The 20,917-nt window shown below is 42.3% G+C and overlaps 1 protein-coding gene across 6 annotated transcripts in view; it reads left to right on the top strand.

Annotated features, from left to right (window-relative positions):
• Positions 1 to 20,917, top strand: part of DENND1A (DENN domain containing 1A) — an 851,690-nt gene that overhangs the window by 154,790 nt on the left and 675,983 nt on the right. The window contains exon 1 of one of the 6 annotated variants that reach the window (XM_077283535.1): positions 15,703 to 15,811. The exons of the other annotated variants lie outside the window; for them this stretch is intronic. Coding sequence (XP_077139650.1) covers positions 15,748 to 15,811 — 64 coding nt within the window. The 5' untranslated portion in view covers positions 15,703 to 15,747. Of the gene's footprint in view, positions 1 to 15,702; positions 15,812 to 20,917 lie in introns of those variants that run through there. 6 annotated transcript variants of the gene reach the window in all.

Raw genomic sequence — 20,917 nt, 5'->3', positions numbered from 1 at the left:
GAGGTCGGCGTATCAATATCCAAATCTACCATAAAGAGAAGACTGCATGAAAGTAAATACAGAGGGTTCACTGCACGGTGCAAGCCACTCATAAGCATCAAGAATAAAAAGGCTAGACTGGACTTTGCTAAAAAACATCTAAAAAAGCCAGCACAGTTCTGGAAGAACATTCTTTGGACAGATGAAACCAAGATCAACCTCTACCAGATTGATGGAAAGAGAAAAGTATGGCGAAGGCGTGGTACAGCTCATGATCCTAAGCATACCACATCATCTGTAAAACACGGCGGAGGCAGTGTGATGGCTTGGGCATGCATGGCTGCCAGTGGCACTGGGTCACTAGTGTTTATTGATGATGTGACACGGGACAGAAACAGCCGAATGAATTCTGAGGTATTCCGAGACATACTGTGTGCTCAGATCCAGCCAAATGCAGCCAAACTGATTGGTTGTCGTTTCATACTACAGATGGACAATGACCCAAAACATAAAGCCAAAGCAACCCAGGAGTTTATTAAATCAAAGAAGTGGAATATTCCTGAATGGCCAAGTCAGTCACCTGATCTCAACCCAATTGAGCATGCATTTCACTTGTTAGAGACTAAACTTCACACAGAAAGGCCCACAAACAAACAGCAACTGAAAACCACCGCAGTGAAGGCCTGGCAGAGCATCAAAAAGGAGGAAACACAGCGTCTGGTGATGTCCATAAGTTCAAGACTTCAGGCAGTCATTGCCAACAACTGGTTTTCAACCAAGTACTATAAATGAACATTTTATTTAAAATTATTTAATCTGTCCATTATTTTTGGGCCCTTTAAAAACAGGGTGGCACATGTTAAGGAGCTGAAACTCCTAAACCCTTCATCCAATTTTAATGTGGATACCCTCAAATGAAAGCTGAAAGTCTGAACTTCAACTGCATCTGAATTGTTTTGTTTAAAATTCATTGTGGTAATGTCTATAACCAAAATTACAAAAATGTTGTCTCTGTCCAAATATATATGGACATAACTGTAGCTCTCCTTCTCTCCCATGTCTCACCGTATGGCCAAATAATACTGTACATTCACATATGGGGTATTGCCACATTCACGAGAAATTGTGTAAGAAAAAAATACTTTGGGTCTATAGCAACATTTTTGTGGGAAAAGGTAATATTTTCATTTTTTCCTTCCACATTTGTTTTATTTCTTGTGATGTACCTAAAGCAGAGGTCCCAAACCGCCGGTCCGCGGACCAGGACCGGGCCGTTGGGGTTTTTCAGCCGGTCCGCGTCGCCGCTGACAGCTAGCTTCATTTCTCTAATCAGCGGTGCCGGTGACCGCTGACAGAGGAAGAGGCTGCGGCACCGAAGACCAGCTGTCCAGGGGAAGGAGCGGGACGCCGGGAGCAGGTAAGTATTACATATTCACCTGTCCTCGTTCCACACGCCGGGCGTCGCGCCATCTTCCCGGCGTCTCTCCGCACTGACTGCAGGTCAGAGGGCGCGATGACGCATATAGTGTGCGCGCCGCCCTCTGCCTGATCAGTCAGTGCGGAGAGACGCCGGGACGGGACGCTGAGGAGCTGCAAGCAAGACAGGTGAGTATGTGTTTTTTTTTTATTGCAGCAGCAGCAGCAATGGCACAGCTTTATGTGGAGTATCTATGGGACAACGGTGCAGAGCACTATATATAAGGCACAGCTTTATGTGGAGCATCTATGGGGCAACGGTGCAGAGCACTATATATAAGGCACAGCTTTATGTGGAGCATCTATGGGGCAACGGTGCAGAGCATTATATATAAGGCACAGCTTTATGTGGAACATCTATGGGGCAACGGTGCAGAGCACTATATATAAGGCACAGCTTTATGTGGAGCATCTATGGGGCAACGGTGCAGAGCATAATATATAAGGCACAGCTTTATGTGGAGCATCTATGGGGCAACGGTGCAGAGCACTATATATAAGGCACAGCTTTATGTGGAGCATCTATGGGGCAACGGTGCAGAGCATTATATATAAGGCACAGCTTTATGTGGAGCATCTATGGGGCAACGGTGCAGAGCACTATATATAAGGCACAGCTTTATGTGGAGCATCTATGGGGCAACGGTGCAGAGCATTATATATAAGGCACAGCTTTATGCGGAGCATCTATGGGGCAACGGTGCAGAGCACTATATATAAGGCACAGCTTTATGTGGAGCATCTATGGGGCAACGGTGCAGAGCACTATATATAAGGCACAGCTTTATAGGTTTGAATCACATTGAATCAGTTTGAATCACATTCTCATTATAAATGTCATAATTATATGATAAGTATGCACTAAGTTCCATCCCTCCATAACCCCACCCCCATATGACCAAAGCCCCGCCTCTGCCCCACCCCCACCGGGCCATGGAAAACTGGTCTTGCTTAAAGCCGGTCCCTGGTGCAAAAAAGGTTGGGGACCTCTGACCTAAAGGGATAATACACTTCTTGAATGTAGTTTTGAGCTCCTTGAGGGGTGCATTTTTAAAAATGGGCATTTTTTTGTCATATAGCCTTCAAAGTTTCTTCAAATGTGATTTGGTCCCTAAAAAATATTGGTTTTGTAAATTTTGTTTGAAAAATTGAATATTACAGATTCAGACTTTTAACTTTTTTAACTTCCTAACAAAAAAAAAAAATGTTTAAAAAATGATGCTATTGTAAAGTAGACAGGTGGGAAATGTTATTTATCAACTATGTTGTGTATTGTAACTATCTGATTTAACCCCTTACTGACCTCGGACGGGATAGTACGTCCGAGGTCAGCTCCCCTGCTTTGATGCAGGGCTCCGCGGTGAGCCCGCATCAAAGCCGGGACATGTCAGCTGTTTTGAACAGCTGACATGTGCCCGCAATAGCGGCGGGTGAAATCACGATTCACCCGCCGCTATTAACTAGTTAAATGCCGCTGTCAAACGCAGACAGCGGCATTTAACTACCGCATCCGGCCGGGCGGCCGGAAATGAGCGCATCGCCGACCCCCGTCACATGATGGGAGGTCGGCGATGCTTCTCCATTGTAACCATAGAGGTCCTTGAGACCTCTATGGTTACTGATCGCCGATAGCTGTGAGCGCCACCCTGTGGTCGGCGCTCACAGCACACCTGATTTTCTACTACATAGCAGCGAACAGCAGATCGCTGCTATGTAGCAGAGGCGATCGTTCTGTGCCTGCTTCTAGCCTCCCATGGAGGCTATTGAAGCATGGCAAAAGTAAAAAAAAATGTGAAAAAAATAAAAAAAATATAAAAGTTTAAATCACCCCCCTTTCGCCCCAATCAAAATAAATCAATAAAAAAAAAATCAAACCTACACATATTTGGTATCGCCACGTTCAGAATCGCCCGTTCTATCAATAAAAAAAAAGCATTAACCTGATCGCTAAATGGCGTAATGAGAAAAAAAATCGAAACGCCAGAATTACGTTTTTTTGGTCGCCGCAACATTGCATTAAAATGCAATAACGGGCGATCAAAAGAACGTATTTGCACCGAATTGGAATCATTAAAAATGCCAGCTCGGCACGCAAAAAATAAGCCCTCAACCGACCCAGATCATGAAAAATGGAGACGCTACGTGCATCGGAAAATGGCGCAATTTTTATTTTTATTTATTTATTTATTTTTTTTGCAAAGTTTGGAATTTTTTTTCACCACTTAGGTAAAAAATAACCTAGTCATGTTAGGTGTCTATGAACTCGTAGTGACCTGGAGAATCATAATGGCAGGTCAGTTTTAGCATTTAGTGAACCTAGCAAAAAAGCCAAGCAAAAAACTAGCGTGGGATTGCACTTTTTTTGCAATTTCACCGCACTTGGAATTTTTTTCCCGTCTTCTAGTACACGACATGGTAAAACCAATGATGCCGTTCAAAAGTACAACTCGTCCCACAAAAAATAAGCCCTCACATGGCCAAATTGATGGAAAAATAAAACAGTTATGGCTCTGGGAAGGAGGGGAGCGAAAAACGAACACGGAAAAACGAAAAATCCCAAGGTCATGACGGGGTTAAGGACATACAAATTTAAAGATTAAAAATTGCTAAATTTTCTAATTTTTTTATTGTCAAAATTTTCATGAATAAGCGCAAATCACGTCAATTAAAATATACCACTTACACGAAGTACAATATGTCACGAAAAAACAAACAAACTTGGAATAACTAGGATACAGTGAAACATTTCAGAGTTATGACTTCATTAAAGTGACACTGCTCAGATTTTGAAAGTAAAGCTCTGTCCTTTAAGAGGTTAAAGGAAAAAAAGAATAAAGTAGAGTAAATTTCTACTAGGTATTATTAATTTGTAAAAGTGGTGTTCACAATTATGGATGACGATTCTGAAGATTATATGTATCTATACACTTCGTTATTCTTTCTCTACGGTTTGCACGTTTCTATTTGTTGGTTTCACTTTTGACATGAGAAAAATTTCCTGTGATTAAAAGAGCAACACATCGTTGGCCGATTTACCATGTGAAGCAGATTCCCATCCCATGAACTGGAAAATTAAATCAGGTTACAGCTTAGATTAACGTTCAGGCTGGTGGGGAGAAGAGAAGGCCGCTAAACTCCATGAAATTAAGCAACAAGATTATTTTGTTCAGGAATGGATACATTTCAAAGCTCCGTTCCATATTGTTCTCTGCTTTTCAATAAAATGTAATCTAATGTAAGCCCTAATGTTATATTGTATTTTTTTCCCCTGTATTAATCTTTCTTTGCCGAACATTAAAGACACGTAAAGACACAATCCGTTATTTTTTTCGCCAAATTTCTGCAAAGAGACCCTATAGAAGGCAAACTGGAGGCTTGAGAAATGGTATAACTGATAACGGAACAAGATGCTTTATCTTCTTTGTGGCCAAGTATATTGTTTAACTAATGTAATTATTGAACTTACTGTAAGTAAAGGATTTGCGTTAAAGATCTATGCATGTATACCATACTTTTATATTTTGTTTATAAAATTCTACCTTAAGATAGAATATTAAATTTATTCTGGATAGATCTTTCTAGCTTGAAAATGATTTAGTTTAAAGAGAATATGTCAGCACGTACAATCTGAGAGCAGCATGATGACGGGGCATAGACCCTGATTCCAGTGATGTGACACTTACTGGGCTGCTTGGTGCAGTTTTGATAGAATCCCTGTTTTCTCTGCTGTAGATGTAGCGATGCCGTATATAACCCCGCCCACACCACTGATTGTCAGCTTCCTGTGCACACTGTCAGAAAGCTGCCAATCAGTACTGGTGGGGCGGGGTTACACGGATTAGCTGGACTGTCTGGCACTTGGCACTTAGTCCTCTAGTGAGTCTCCTGCTGATAAAACACTAATTGTATTGAAACTACAGCAAGCTGCTGAGAAAGCGATACGTCACTGGAATCAGTCTCCCTGTCCCTACATCATGCTGCTCTCAGAGTAAATACACTGCCCAAATAATACAGAACAAAACCACTATACAAGGCTAATAGACTGTGAGCCCTCGTGGGCAGGGTCCTCTCTCTTCCTGTACCAGTTGTGACTTGTGTATTGTTCAAGATTATTGTACTTGTTTTTAGTATGTATACCCCTCCTCACATGTAAAGCCCATGGAATAAATGGTGCTATAATCTATATATATAATTGTCTAAGCGTCACTTCCGTCTGTCTGTCCTTCTGTCTTTCTGTCTATCTGTCACGGATATTCATTGGTCGTGGCCTCTGTCTGTCATGGAATCCAAGTCGCTGATTGGTCGCGCCAGCTGCCTGTCTGGCGGTCTCGACCAATCAGCGACGGGCACAGCATGGCGACGATGATGTCATAAAGGTTGCCTCGACCAATCAGCGACGGGCACAGTCTGCCGCGAATTCGCCTCGACCAATCAGCGACGGGCACAGTATCGACGTAGATGTCATAATGGTTGCCATGGTGACGATGATGTCATAAAGGTTGCCTCGACCAATCAGCGACGGGCACAGTCTGCCGCGAATTCTGGAATCATCATTGTCCATATACTACGGGGACATGCATATTCTAGAATACCCGATGCGTTAGAATCGGGCCACAATCTAGTATATATATAATTGTCTAAGGGTCACTTCCGTCTGTCTGTCCTTCTGTCTTTCTGTCTGTCTGTCACGGATATTCATTGGTCGCGGCCTCTGTCATGGAATCCAAGTCGCTGATACGTCGCGCCAGCTGCCTGTTATGGCTGCTGCGACCAATCAGCGACGGCCACAGTCCGATTAGTCCCTCCCTACTCCCTGCAGTCAGTGCCCCCGCTCCATACTCCGCGCAGTCACGGCTCACACAGGGTTAATGCCAGCAGTAACGGACCGCGTTATGCCGCGGGTAACTCACTCCGTTACCGCCGCTATTAACCCTGTGTGACCAAGTTTTTATTATTGACGCGGCCTATGCAGCGTCAATAGTAAAAACATCTAATGTTACAAATAATTTAAAAAATAAAAAATCATTATATACTCACCTTCTGCCGCCTTTCCCGCTCCTCGCGATGCTCCGGCCGGTCCATGCAAGCGGCAGGTTCCGGTGGCAAGGATGTTCTGGGAGAAGGACCTTCCATGACGTCACGGTCATGTGACCGCGACGTCATCACAAGTCCTGCACTCCTGCGCGAGAAGGACCTGCCGTGACGTCACGGTCATGTGACCCCGACACGGTCATGTGACCGCGACGTCATCAGAGGTACTGCGCGAGAAGGACCTGCCATGACGTCACGGTCACGTGACCGCGATGTCATCACACCCTGGGACTGGAAGCTGCCGCCTGCACCCCACACAGGCGACAGAACTACAACACGCCTGCGGAAGGTGAGTATATGTTTATTTTTTCATTTTTTTAACCTGTGACATACGTGGCCAGGATAATATACTACGTAGCTGGGCAATATACTACGTGACTGCCCAATATATTACGTGGCTCTGTGCTGTATATTACGTGGCTCTGTGCTGTATACTACGTCACTGGGCAATATACTACGTCACTGGGCAATATACAACGTCGCTGGGCAATATACTACGTCGCTGTGCAATATACTACGTCGCTGTGCAATATACTACGTCGCTGTGCAATATACAACGTGGCTGGGCAATATACTATGTCGCTGGGCAATATACTACGTCGCTGGGCAATATACAACGTCACTGGGCAATATACAACGTCACTGGGCAATATACAACGTCACTGGGCAATATACAACGTCGCTGGGCAATATACTACGTGGCTGGGCAATATACTACGTGGCTGGGCAATATACTACGTCACTGGGCAATATACTACGTCGCTGGGCAATATACTACGTCGCTGGGCAATATACTACGTTGCAGGGCAATATACTACGTCGCTGGGCAATATACTACGTCGCTGGGCAATATACTACGTCGCTGGGCAATATACTACGTCGCAGGGCAATATACTACGTCGCTGGGCAATATACTACGTAACTGGGCAATATATTACGTGGCTGGGCAATATACTACGTGGCTGGGCAACATACTACGTGAGATGTGCAATATACTACGTGGACATACATATTCTAGAATACCCGATGCGTTAGAATCGGGCCACCATCTAGTAATAATTAATAATAATATATTATCAAAATACAGGGTACAAATAATAGCAACATATGGTGCTCAAATAGTATGTACCCTCCAAAAAATCCCAGACAACTAATGCTAACATGCTGTGTCCCAATAATACGGATATTCAGAGACTACAGTAAATATTACCAACCAAATAATACGAATACACACAGCCTAAAGAATACCAAATACAGAACAAAACCTGCTGACAGATTCCTGTTACAGGGGTCTTTTTCTTCCAAGGCGAATACCACTCTTATGTAGTTTGGTGTCCAGCATTGTGGCTCAGCCCTATTCATAAACCAGGAGTTCAGATGTTTTGTTGAACAAATTTTTTTAGATCCTTTCAATTTAAACTCTGATAAACCCTTTAGGTCAGTGGCTCTAAATCCCCAAAAGGTAAATCTAACACGGAGTTCAGAGTCTGCAGTGAAACATCGGTCTAGTCTTGGGTGCCATTAGTGTTGCAGACGGGTGCTGATGCTGTTGTTTCCTAAAACAGACTAGAAAAGGGTATGTTAAGATTTTTTTTTTTCCACCATCAGTCCGTGTGGAAAAACAACTATGTTGAACCAGCACAGCGGAGTTATCGAAAGATGGAGAAATATCATTAGAAGAGAAATAAAAACGCATCATGTCAGAGAAATGTGATGGCGCCTTCGACAGCGAATGTGCTTAATAATAATGGTGACATTTATACATTCACTAGATGGTGGCCCGATTCTAACGCATCGGGTATTCTAGAATATGCATGTCCACGTAGTATATTGCGCCTAGTCACGTAGTATATTGCCCAGCCACGTAGTATATTGCCCAGTCACGTAGTATATTGCCCAGCCATATTGCCCAGTCACGTAGTATATTGCCCAGTCACGTAGTATATTGCCCAGTCACGTAGTATATTGACCAGTCACATAGTATATTGCCCAGTCACGTAGTATATTGCCCAGCCACGTAGTATATTGCCCAGCCACGTAGTATATTGCCCAGCCACGTAGTATATTGCCCAGCCACGTAGTATATTGCCCAGCCACGTAGTATATTGCCCAGCCACGTAGTATATTGCACAGCGACGGAGTATACAGCACAGAGCCACGTAGTATACAGACTTAAAATAAAAAATAAACATATACTCACCTTCCGAAGGCCCGTTGAAGTCCTGCCCCTGTGTGCTGTGCACGCGGCAGCTTCTGGTCCCAGGGTTGGTATGAGTGCAGGCCCTGTGATGACGTCGCGGTCACATGATCGTGACATCATGGCAGGTCTTTCTTGCATACCATCCTTGGCACCGGAACCTGCCGCTTGCATGGAGCGGTCACCGGAGCGTTGCGAGGAGCAGGAAAGGCGGCGGAAGGTGAGTATATAATAATTTTTTTTTTTTTTTAAATTATTTTTAACATTAGATCTTTTTACTATTGATGCAGCATCAATAGTAAAAATGTGTTCACACAGGGTTAATAGCAGCGTTAATGGAGTGTGTTACATCGTGGCATAACGCGGTCCGTTAGCGCTGCCATTAACCCTGTGTAAACACTGACTGCGGGGAGGAAGGAGCGGCCATTTTGGCGCCAGACTGTGCCTGTCGCTGATTGGTCGTGGCTGTTTTGCCGCGACCAATCAGCGAGTTGGATTTCCGTGACAGACAGAGGCCGCGACCAATGAATATCCGTGACAGACAGACGGAAGTACCCCTTAGACAATTATATAGTAGATGATGCTGAGAGCTGACCACATAATCTATATAATCTGAGGAGAATGGCTCCTTAGCTACAGGGGAACTACAAGCCCCAGCAGTCACTCATATTATGCACCCCATCCTCCTCTCATGTAAGAGAGCTCTCCTCATCAACAACCTCTATTTCATGCCTAGAATTGATCACGCAATGATTTCTGGGATTTGTAGTGTAACTGTCCCTGTCTAGCGTTTGTTACCTAATTCTCTGGACAACGGTTCCCAGAAACATTTGTGGCGCATGGATTTCTGGGAACTGTAGTTCATGTCTGCTGTTATCTAATGCGCAGAAATTATTATTAAACTACGACTCCCAGCAATCATTGTGAAAACTGCCGACTTTCCTCAGATGCTGTGTTATTTCTAGGCGGGAAATACTCCTGAGGTGAATGATGACACAGGTAGTTCTCTCCTTGTGGTGAATGGTGCTGATATTAATGGTTTCTGAGGTAAATGTCCCCTTTATTGGTCTTTATTCCTGTAATCTGCCTTGAAATGTGAAAACACAACTGATATATCATATGTTATACCTGTGCTGTGAAGTGTCAGTTTCCCCATAAATGCATCCCACGGTCCCAAGTGCTGGAGCGCTCCTATGAACCCCTTCCCAATGCAGCCATTTTACATTTTTGTTCATTTTACCATAAAATCTGAAAAAATTGAAAAATAATTCACAGTGCAGTGAAATGATTGAAAAAAACAATTTTGCTGTTTGTTTTTTTTCCCCTTTTTATGACGTTCATTCTGCGGTAAAAATGACCTGGTGACACGATTCTCTGGGTCGGTACAATCATGGCGATAACAAATTTACAAATTTTTCTTTTTTTGTGGTTAAAGAAAAAAAGTCGCCATTTTCTGAGACTATCTATCTATCTATCTATCTATCTATCTATCTATCTATCTATCTATCTATCTATCTATCTATCTATCTATCTATCTATCTATCTATCTATCTATCTATCTATCTATCCATTACAGTAAATGGCTGCCCACTCTCCCCAGTCCCACAAGCTCGCTGCCTCGGGGTAATCCTTGGCACTGATCTCTCCTTCAAACCACATATCCAAGCCCTTTCCACTTCCTGCCGCCTTCAACTCAAAAATATTTAACGGATCCGCACATTACTACACCAAGAATCTGCAAAAACCCTAGTCCATGCCCTCATCATCTCCCGCCTCAGGCGACTACTATAACCTCCTGCTCTGTGGCCTCCCCTCTAACACTCTCGCACCCCTCCAATCTATTCTAAACTCAGCTGCCCGACTAATCCACCTGTCCTCCCGCTATTCCCCAACCTCTTCCCGCTGCCAATCCCTTCACTGGCTCCCCATTACCTAGGGACTCCAGTACAAAAGCCTAACCATGACATACAAAGCCATCCACAACCTGTCTGCTCCATACATCTGTGACCTCGTCTCCCGGTGCTTACCTGCACGCAACCTCCGATCCTCACAAGATCTCCTTTTCTACTCCCCTCTTATCTCCTCTTCCTACAATCACATACTAGATTTCTACCGCACATCACCCCTACTCTGGAACTCTCTACCACAACACATCAGACTCTCACCTACCATCAAAACCTTCCAAAGGAACCTGAAGACCTACCTCTTCCGGCAAGCCTACAACCTGCAGTAACCACTGATCCACTGCAAGACCAGCTCTATCCTCACCTACTGTATCCTCACCCATCCCCTGTAGGCTGTGAGCCCTTGCGGGCAGGGTCCTCTCTCCTCCTGTACCAGTTGTGACTTGTATTGTTCATCATTATTGTACTTTTTATTATGTATACCCCTCCTCACATGTAAAGCGCCATGGAATAAATGGCGCTATAATAATAAATAAGAAGAATAATTATCTATCATCTATCTATCATCTATATATCGTCTATCTATTGTATCTATCATCTATCTATCATCTAATATCTATCTATTATCTATCATCTTTCTATCGTCTATCTATTATCTATTGTATCTATCATCTATCTTCTATCTATCTATATATATTATCTATCATCTTTCGTATCTATTATTTATATATCTATTATCTATCTATCTATCTATCTATCTATCTATCTATCTATCTATCTATCTATCTATCTATCTATCTATCTACCTTAGATAGATAGAAGAAAATGGAACAGCACATGCAATCAGAACAGGCCTCCCAGCAACTAATCCATATACTTGCCAAAATATATAGGAATAAAAAATTGGGATTCAGCACTCATGGTTTAGCAAAAAATAAAAAACTGAATCTTGTCATCATGGAACCGCTGAGTAATCTGTATTTTTACGCTACCATCAAGTCAAAAAATCCTCCTGTCGGCCACCCTCCCTGCCCACTTAAATAAATCACCAACCACATTGCTGGAAATTGGCAGCCATTTTTTCGTTACTTATAGGGTATGTGCACAAAGTCAGTAATTGGCAGCACTTTGGACTCCGCACATGTCCACTGCTTCCAAAGCGCTGCCAACTTTTAACCACAGGTGATTCTGCATGTGCTCATTGAACCGTGCAAATTCACTGCATCCAATACATTGTACAGGTGAGATTTATCTTGCGGAGACTGAGCATTTCCACAAGAGAAATTGACATGCTGTGGTCTGGAAAGACGCGCCGCATGTCCTTCTCCGCAGGTAAGCCTCGGGCGTCTCTGGACGTAATGGACATGAGATTTCTTGAAATCCCATCTACTATGCTGTAATTTCTGGACACTGTGGGTTGGACGCTGCGTTTACTGACCGTGGAAACATACCCTTAGAAGTGCAGGTGCCATTCCATTAATATACCATATTAGAACTTCTGCGATTTGTGGAATTACACCTCTGGTCTCCTCCATTTGGGGAGATTTTCCTGGAGCATCACATATAGCGAAATGCCTTTTGATAGACGACTACTCTAACATACAGTTGTGCTAAAAAATATACGTATTTCCGCAGAATTTTTGCTTTCTTGGCCTTTTTTCACAAGAATATGAATGATAACACCAAAACTTTTTCTCCACTCATGGTTAGTGGTTGGGTGAAACCATTTATTGTCAAACTACTGTGTTTTCTCTTTTTAAATCATAATGACAACCCAAAACATCCAAATGACCTTGATCAAAAGTTCACATACCCCCTTTCTTAATACCGTGTATTGCCCCTTCTAACATCAATGACAGCTTGAAGTCTTTTATGGTAGTTGTGGATGAGGTTTTTTACTTTCTCAGATGGTAAAGCTGCCCACTCTCCTTGGCAAAAAGCTTCCAGTTCCTGTAAATTCCTGGGCCGTCTAGCATGAACTGCCTGTTAGAGATTTCCCGAGAGTGGCTCAATGATATTGAGGTCAGGAGACTAAGATGACCACTCCAGAACCTTCACTTTATTCTGCTGTATCTAATGAAAGGTCAACTTGGCCTTTTGTTTTGAATCATTGTCATGTTGTAACATCCAAGTACATCTCATGCACAGCTTCAGGGCTGATGAGAGCAAATTTGCCTCCAGTATTTGCTGATAACGTGCTGCATTCTTCTTTCCTTCCACTTTGACCAAGTTTCCTGTGCCTTTGTATATCACACATCCTCAAAACATCAGTGATCCACCTCCCTGCTTTACAGTAGGAATGATGTTCCTTTCATCATTGGCCTTGTTGACTTCTCTCCAAATGTAAAGTTTATGATTGTTGCCAAAATGTTCAACTTTGGTCTCATCACTCCAGATTGCCCTGTCCCAGAAGTTTTGAGGCTTGTCTCTGTGTTCTTTTGCGTATTGTAGGCGAGATACTTTGTGGCATTTGCGCAGTAATGGCTTTCATCTGGCGACTCGACCATGCAGCCCATTTTTCTTCAGGTGCCTCCTTATTGTGCATCTTGAACCAGCCACACCGCTAGTTTTCAGAGAGTCCTGTATTTCAGCTGATGTTATTTGTGGGTTTTTCTTTGCATCCCGAACAATTTTCCTGGCAGTTGTGGATGACAACTTTGTTGGTCTACCTGACTGTGGTTTTGTTTTTACTGCGCCCCTGATTTTCCATTTGTTAATCACAGTTTGAACGCTGCTGACTGGCATTATCAATTCCTTGGATATCTTTTTGTATCCCTTTCCTGTTTTATACAGTTCAACTACCTTTTTCCATAGATCCGTTGACAATTCTTTTGCTTTCTGCATGACTCACAATGCAGAAATGTCAGTGGCTGCATGAAACATGCAAAAGTCTGTCTGGATCCCAGAAACTCACTCAGCATTTATGCACACACACTGATTACAAGCAAACAGGTCACAAGTGATCAGTGTCATTTGGATGTTTTGGGTTGTCATTATGATTTAAAAAGAGAAAAAACAGTAGTTTGACAATAAATAGCTTCACCCAACCACTAACCATGAGTGGAGAAAAAGTTTTGGTGTTACCGTTCATATTCTCTTAAAAAAGGCCAAGAAAGCAAAAATTTTGCCGAGGTATGTAAACTTTTGAGCACAACTGTATGTGACACTCGGTTAGAAAACAGGACATATGAAAAATCCTTCATTTGGGTGTTTTAAGGTCTCTCTCGTGAACAATTACAATGCTTGGCTGTGTTTTCATCGTAAACCAACGTTTTCCTTAAAGATCAGTTTTTATTTCTTAGTTGTTAGGTCTTTTGTGGAATTCAAAGAGACCTAAGTCGCCCTAACCTAAATTATGATATAATGTTGATACTGGAATAAGCATTTGATACAAAAGGTTTTTTTTTTTTCAGTGGGATTATTTTCCATATAAACTATAAAACTTTTTATAAAATGTTCCCAGACTGTTTTCAAAGCCAATGAAAAACATCTGACATGTTATAGAGCATGAAGGCTAGTAAAAAAAAAAATACATAAATAAATAAAAGTAGCCCGCTGCCAATGGAAGGATTTAACTGCATTCTGCTTCACTTTAGGGTGTAGGTTCTGTGTGTTTGCCACTTTTGTTTCACAGAAGTAAATAACCCAGGGAAATAAAAAAAGATCTATATTCATACCAAGCATTGGGAATGATGCAGGAGTCCATTGTGCCCATCGATGCTTGTGTTTTTAGGTTGATTCTTTGTAGAAATTTTGTTATGAACATTGTATTATATTTTACTTAATATGTCATTATAGGGGTAAATTCCCTGTTGCCTTCGCGGGGTTGTGCATTATGCTAGATCAGTGTTTCCCAAACTCCAGTCCTCACGGCCCATCAACTGTTCATGTTTTAAGGATTTCCTTAGTTTTGCATGGGGGATGGAATTATCGTCAAGGCATCAGGAATTCTCTCACCTGTGCAACACTGTGGAAATCATGAAAACATGACCTGTTGGGGGCTGAGGACTGGAGCTTGGGAAATACTGAGCTAGAATAACTAAGGAATATGATTTAGCATTAATTGAAAAATTGTTAAAAAAAAGGAGAGAGATTAAACGCATCCTGAGTGTACAAGACACCGAGTTGACGCGTTTCAAGTCCATACAAGACTTAATCATAACTATTAGTGATGAGTGACTGTCCTTGGATAAGGTGTTATCCGAGCATGCTTGTGTGGTAACAGAGTGTCTTCGGCGTGCTCGAAAAATATGTTCCGCGTCCCTGTGACTGCATGTATCGCCGTTGTTAGATAGCCACAACACATGCAGGGATTGCCTATTACTTGCACAGACCAATACTTTTCATTAGAAAAGTCAAAATAACTCCGGAATTAAAGGGAACCTGTCATCCCCCTCCCCCAGGGCGTTTTTAAGTAAAAGAGCCACCTTCAGCAGCACTAAGGCTGCATTCTGTGAAGGTGGCTCTTATAGTTAGTATCTAGTGATGAGCGAGTATACTCGTTGCTCGGGTTTTCCTGAGCACGCTCGGGGGACCTCCAAGTATTTGTTAATATTCGGAGATTTAGTTTTCAGCACTGCAGCTGAATGATTTACAGCTATTAGCCAGCCTGAGTACATGTGGGGGCTGCCTGGTTGCTAGGTAATCCCCACATGTAATCAAGCTGGCTAATAGCTGTATATCATGCTGCTGATGCGATGAAAACGTAATCTCTGAGCAGCCATAAATACTCGGAGACCACCCGAGCGTGCTCAGGAAAACCCGAGCAACGAGTACACTCGCTCATCACTATTAGTATCCATAGGAATGCTGAAATAATCACTTTTATAAATTGCCCGCCATACCTCTATTGTGTCCCGGAGGTATGTCTTCTCCCCCCGGTGTCGGCCACCTCCGAGATGTCAATCATCTCCCTCTTGTGTCTGTGCACCACCTCCTGTGTTCAAAATACCTGCCCGGTGCCTGCGCTCTGCCAACAGTTCTCGGGCATGCGCCGTGTGTGCTGCCTGTGAACTTACATCAAGCGAGAAATGTTGGCAGAGCGCAGGTGCCGGGCAGGTATTTTGAACACAGGAGGCGGTGCACAGACGCAAGAGGGAGATGATTGACGTCTCGGAGGTGGCTGACACCGGGGGAGAAGACATACCTCCGGGACACAATAGAGGTATGGCGGGCAATTTATAAAAGTGATTATTTCAGCATTCCTATGGATACTAAGCATAACAGCCACCTTCACAGAATTCAGCCTTAGTGCTGCTGAAGGTGGTTCTTTTACTTAAAAATTCCCGGAGGGGGGTGACAAGTTCTCTTTAAAGTAAGGGTCCATTTACAAGGACCAACTAGCTGCACTAAATGACTGCCAATCGGTAAACATTTACTGACGGGTGGGGGGGTCACTCAATAACTTGTTTACACAGGCAGGCTGTGCGTAATGAATGAAATGTAGTGGATCGTTTAGATCGCGTGGGCTGCCATTGTTCTTGGCAGTCTGAGATCTGTTTACATAGGAAGATTCGCTGCCGAGAATGATGATTTTTGTGCGCTGCGCCAAACATCATTACTCCAGATGATCAAGCTTTTTGCTCCTTCATCGGGTGATCGGCAGCTTGTTTACACTAAAAGGTTGTCGTGAAATGAGCGATCTTAAGAATACTCGTTCACGATAATCTTTAAGTATAAATGCAGCATAAAGAGGACCTTTTAGCAATGGTAAGGGGAGCAAGACCTTGCTTTTTATGCAGGTTAAGCAATTGACATAAACATGTGTAAAATAACCTGAAGGTCCCCCATTCACATTAGATAATGTCAACCAAACCTGCTGATATTGATGGGTTTGACCGACCATCTAATGTGTGTCAGTGCACCCGTCATATGATTGTAAGGGGAGATAACGATCCAGCATGTCCAATTTCAGACTGCCAATCTTTTGGTTCTGTAAGAGGCAAGGTCGCCTCTAGACATGTGTGGCAGTCTTATAGAGAGCACAGGAGTTCCTGACAGACAACTCCTGTGTATGGGAAAGTCGGGCTGGATAGCTCCCGACTGATTGATCGACCGATCCATCATTCAGGTATGTAATGTTTATGGAGAATGAATCATAGAAAGCCTCATTCTGCACTGTAAATGGAGTAGTTCTAAGCCCCACATGCTGTTAAAGTAAGGTCAGCCACACCTGCTGATAATGATGGATTCGGCCAACACTCTAATGTGGATGGGAGCATCAGACAATTGGTTGTCGGAGGGGCTGAAGTGCCGTCCTGTCTGATTTTGGATTGATAATCCTTTTGTTTTCTCCCAAAATAAGCCACCGCCAAATATGTCTGGCAGCATAAAAAAATGAATGCCTAGAATGAGCGCACCTGTGTATGGCAGAGAATGCCTAGACGACTTCCGACCAAAGCATTGTTATGTGGGCCTTTAGAGTAAGATACTCTATAGCAGGAGGATCAGATCACACCCTTACTAGCATACAATGAATTTTTATGAGAAGCACATTAAAGCACAGACCTCCCTTTAATTCCCAAAATCGGCTCTAGTAAGGAAAAAAGGACCGTTTTCATGAGAAAAGCCTGTGCAGCGTTGTATATTTTTAGTGCAACTGCTCGAACCAAAAAGGGGACTTTTGTTACCAGTACTCAAGCATCAAAAGGCAGTGCGGACCTCACGGCTCTGCATCGTGACCTGCATCGTCCTTGTGTTACATATGCAGAGAATTGTGCCATAGTTTCTAAACTTCGACCATCTCCGAGTTCTAGAGTCTCCGCTATATGCGATGGCTCTCCATAACCTGCAAATATAAAGTGTTCCTAAACCTCACATAGAAGTTGTGAATCCCTTTCCTCGAAGACTATTTCATTTCTCATTTATCCCTGGAAATTGAGACTAAACTGCTGCTCCTGTCAGTAGTAATTTTAATCGTAATGATGAATTATTACATACAGGCTAATGTCTTGAGACTTGGTATGCCCTGAAATATCTTCATTTCGGGAAGTTAAAGAACCACTCCTCCAAGTGCAAATCAAATGCAGGCAATTAAAATATTAATTATATGAATTTTTATTTCTTCCCGAAATTAATTTTGCTGTGCTCATCGTGCAGCAGATGCTTACTCTTCCCTTTATCTCAGCAACATCACTAATATGATAATGATGTAGTCAAGGAGGTTGTTAATGAAAGGAAGACATGCTCTAGTGGATGAACGTCGTCATTTCAATTCGAAAATACCTTTTTCTTTATTGAATAGATTTTTTTTGTCCTTTGTTTTTGTTTGTATTCATTATGTTATATCATCGCTATCTTATTTTCTTTTTGTAAGATTAGTCCAAGTGCTAATTTGGAATAAATTAGCACTTGGACTACTCCAACTAATCATTAATTTGCGTTTATTAATTAATCTGCTGGGTATCTTTCTGCTGGTACACTCATCAATCAGCCGTAATGCAAAATACATCAGAATGTCGTTTGTACTCCAAATTGGTATCAAAGAAAACGTTACCTGGATGCACAGAAAATGAGGTTTAAGACGTCAGAAACCAAACCAAATTATTTATTTGTGATTGTTTTTTTTTATTAACGGCTTCCGCAACACCCATTTAATAGTTCGGATGGACCTTCTCCTACTCTGTAGTGATGTTCTAAAGCGTCACTGCATAGTAGAGTAGTTACATGCAACCATGTAGCTGCAAAAGCGGGGATCCAGCTGCCAGAGACAGAGTTCCTGTAGAAAAGACAGAGACAACGTATCTCTTTACCTTCTCTATCACCGTATACTATACTGTATACTCAGCACTGATGGCGCCTCCTCCTCCATACACAGCCATCATGTAATCACTATGTATAGGGAGGAAGCAGGAATTGCTTGGTCATAAGAAATTCAATCAGCTTTGCTATCATTGTCCCTGTAACTATGGACAATATACCAGTTACAGGGGAACTAAGATTAAAATTAAATAGTTTCAATGTTCAAATGCCCCCCCACAAAGGACATTATAGGGGGCACAATATATAAAAATAATTAAAGGTGCAAAAGTAAATAGATTAAAAGAAAAATGCCACCGGCAATCCACTGCAAATATTTTCACACTGGTTACTGGGGCAATTTTAGACTTATGCTTCCGTCCCTTTTGGAAGAGTTTTTACTTTCCACCAGTCACAGTAGGAAATGTCACTTTTGACCCTTCTCCTCCTTTCACTATAACTTTTGTACACTCTGATTAAATGAATGGATATAAAACAGGGTCAGAGTCAGTCTATTGCTGCTTTTGTACTTGTGGGTTTCCACAAGAAGTAGGACATTACCTATTTTTAAATATTTAGCACAAACATCTGACTTAAACTATTGTTAATTTTCTGATGATTTTCAGATGATCTATTCCTTTCAAATGGGTTTTATCATAATAACAAACACTTTTCTAAATTCATGGGCAATGTGATTTCCTTCTGGAACTCCCAACAATCATTAGCTGTGATTTCTCCACATTTTGCCCATGCTTCCAGCCTGGAAGACTGTTACAATTAGTTACTCTCCACTCTAGCTCATAGGAATCATTATGGGAAAGGGGATGTTCATGAGAAAACATTTTGAATTTTTCCATAGGAGCTATGAAAAAAAAAATTGGGTTCTAATCTAATTGGTCAATATTGGGAGCACCTCCATCCTTTACTTTGCACTAGTTTTCACTCTTGGTTGTAACCAGTTACCTTGTGATCTGGAGATTGTAATTTTTTAGTTTGGAAAGGCTCCTTTTTTTCTGAAGAAAACAAGGTGTAGATCCAGCAGAAAAGTTCCTGGCATAATAAAACTCTCTTAATAATGTCTTATGATTATCCCCTTCACGCTGCAGCCCATTTTCGTTTTTGCGTTTGTTTTTCACTCCCCTTCTTCCCAGAGCCATAACTTTTTATTTTTTAGTCAATATGGCCATGTGAGGGCTTATTTTTTGCAGGACAAGTTGAACTTTTGAACAACATTATTGGTTTTACCATATTGTGTACTCAAAAATGGGAAAAAAATTCCAAGTGCGGTGAAATTGAAAGCAAAATGCAATTCCACAACTTTTATTTTTTTTATTTTTTATTTTTTTTACTATGTTCACCGAATGCAAAAACTGTCATGCCACTATGATTCTCCAAGTAATTACGAGTTCATAAACACCAAACATGTCTAGGTTCTATTTTTATTTAAGTGGTGAAAAAAAATCCAAAATGTTAAAAAAAAAAAGAAAAAAAATTGCGTCATTTTCCGATACCCGTAGCATCTCTGGTGGGATCTCTGGTTGGATGAGGGCTTATTTTTTGCGTGCCGACCTAATGTTTTTATAGATACCATTTTGGTGCAGATATGTTCTTTTGATTGCCCGTTATTACATTTTAATGCAATGTTACGGCGACCAATAAAACGTAATTCTGGTGTTTTTAATTTTTTTCTCGCTACGCCGTTTAGTGATCGGGTTCATTTTTTTTTTTAATATATTGTTAGATTGGTTGATTCTGATCGTGGTGATACTAAATATGTGTAGGTTTGATTTTTTTTTTTTTATTGTTTCATTTTGAAATGGGGAAAAAGGGTGGTGATTTGAACTGCTACATACGGGCGGTGGTTGGCGCTCACAGGAGTCCGGCATTGACAACCATAGAGGTCTGCAGGAGATCTCTGGTTGACATGCTAACCCATCTGTGACCCGAGATGACGTGACGGGGGTCACCGATGGGTGGATTTCCGGCGCGAAGTGCATGTTAAATGCCGTTGTCAAAGTTTGACAGCACCATTTAGCAGGATAATAACTGCGGGTGGATTATAATTCCACCCGCGGCTGTTCCGGGCACTTGTCAGCTGTTCAAAACACCTGACATGTGCCGGGAAAGATGTGGGCTCGCCGCCGGAGCCAACATCAAAGAGGGAGACACGACATGCGCTGTACTAGTACGGTGCATGTTGCAAAAGGGTTAAAGGGAACCTGTCAGACATTTTTTGCCTCCCAAACTGCGGGCAGCATAAATCACAACATTGCTACACGGTTACAGCCCGGTATGTTATTCTCTTAAACGCTCTGGTGTTTCTGCGAATATTTACTTTTAAAGCTATTTGCACACTGCTGTTTCTGCTGCGTATTTTTCCGCAGCGGATTTGATGAAATCCGCAGTGCAAAAAGTACTGCGGATTTATCGCGTTTTTTTGTGCAGTTTCCACTGCGGTTTTAGACACCTGCGGTTTTTTAACATGGAGCAGGTGCCAAACCGCTGCGGATTCCGCACAAAGAATTGACATGCT

This window comes from Ranitomeya variabilis, chromosome 2, assembly GCF_051348905.1.
Source record: "Ranitomeya variabilis isolate aRanVar5 chromosome 2, aRanVar5.hap1, whole genome shotgun sequence".
Classification (NCBI taxonomy): Eukaryota; Metazoa; Chordata; class Amphibia; order Anura; family Dendrobatidae; genus Ranitomeya; species Ranitomeya variabilis.
Note: the sequence above shows the minus strand (reverse complement) of the source record. Positions and strands in the feature narration are given on the sequence as shown.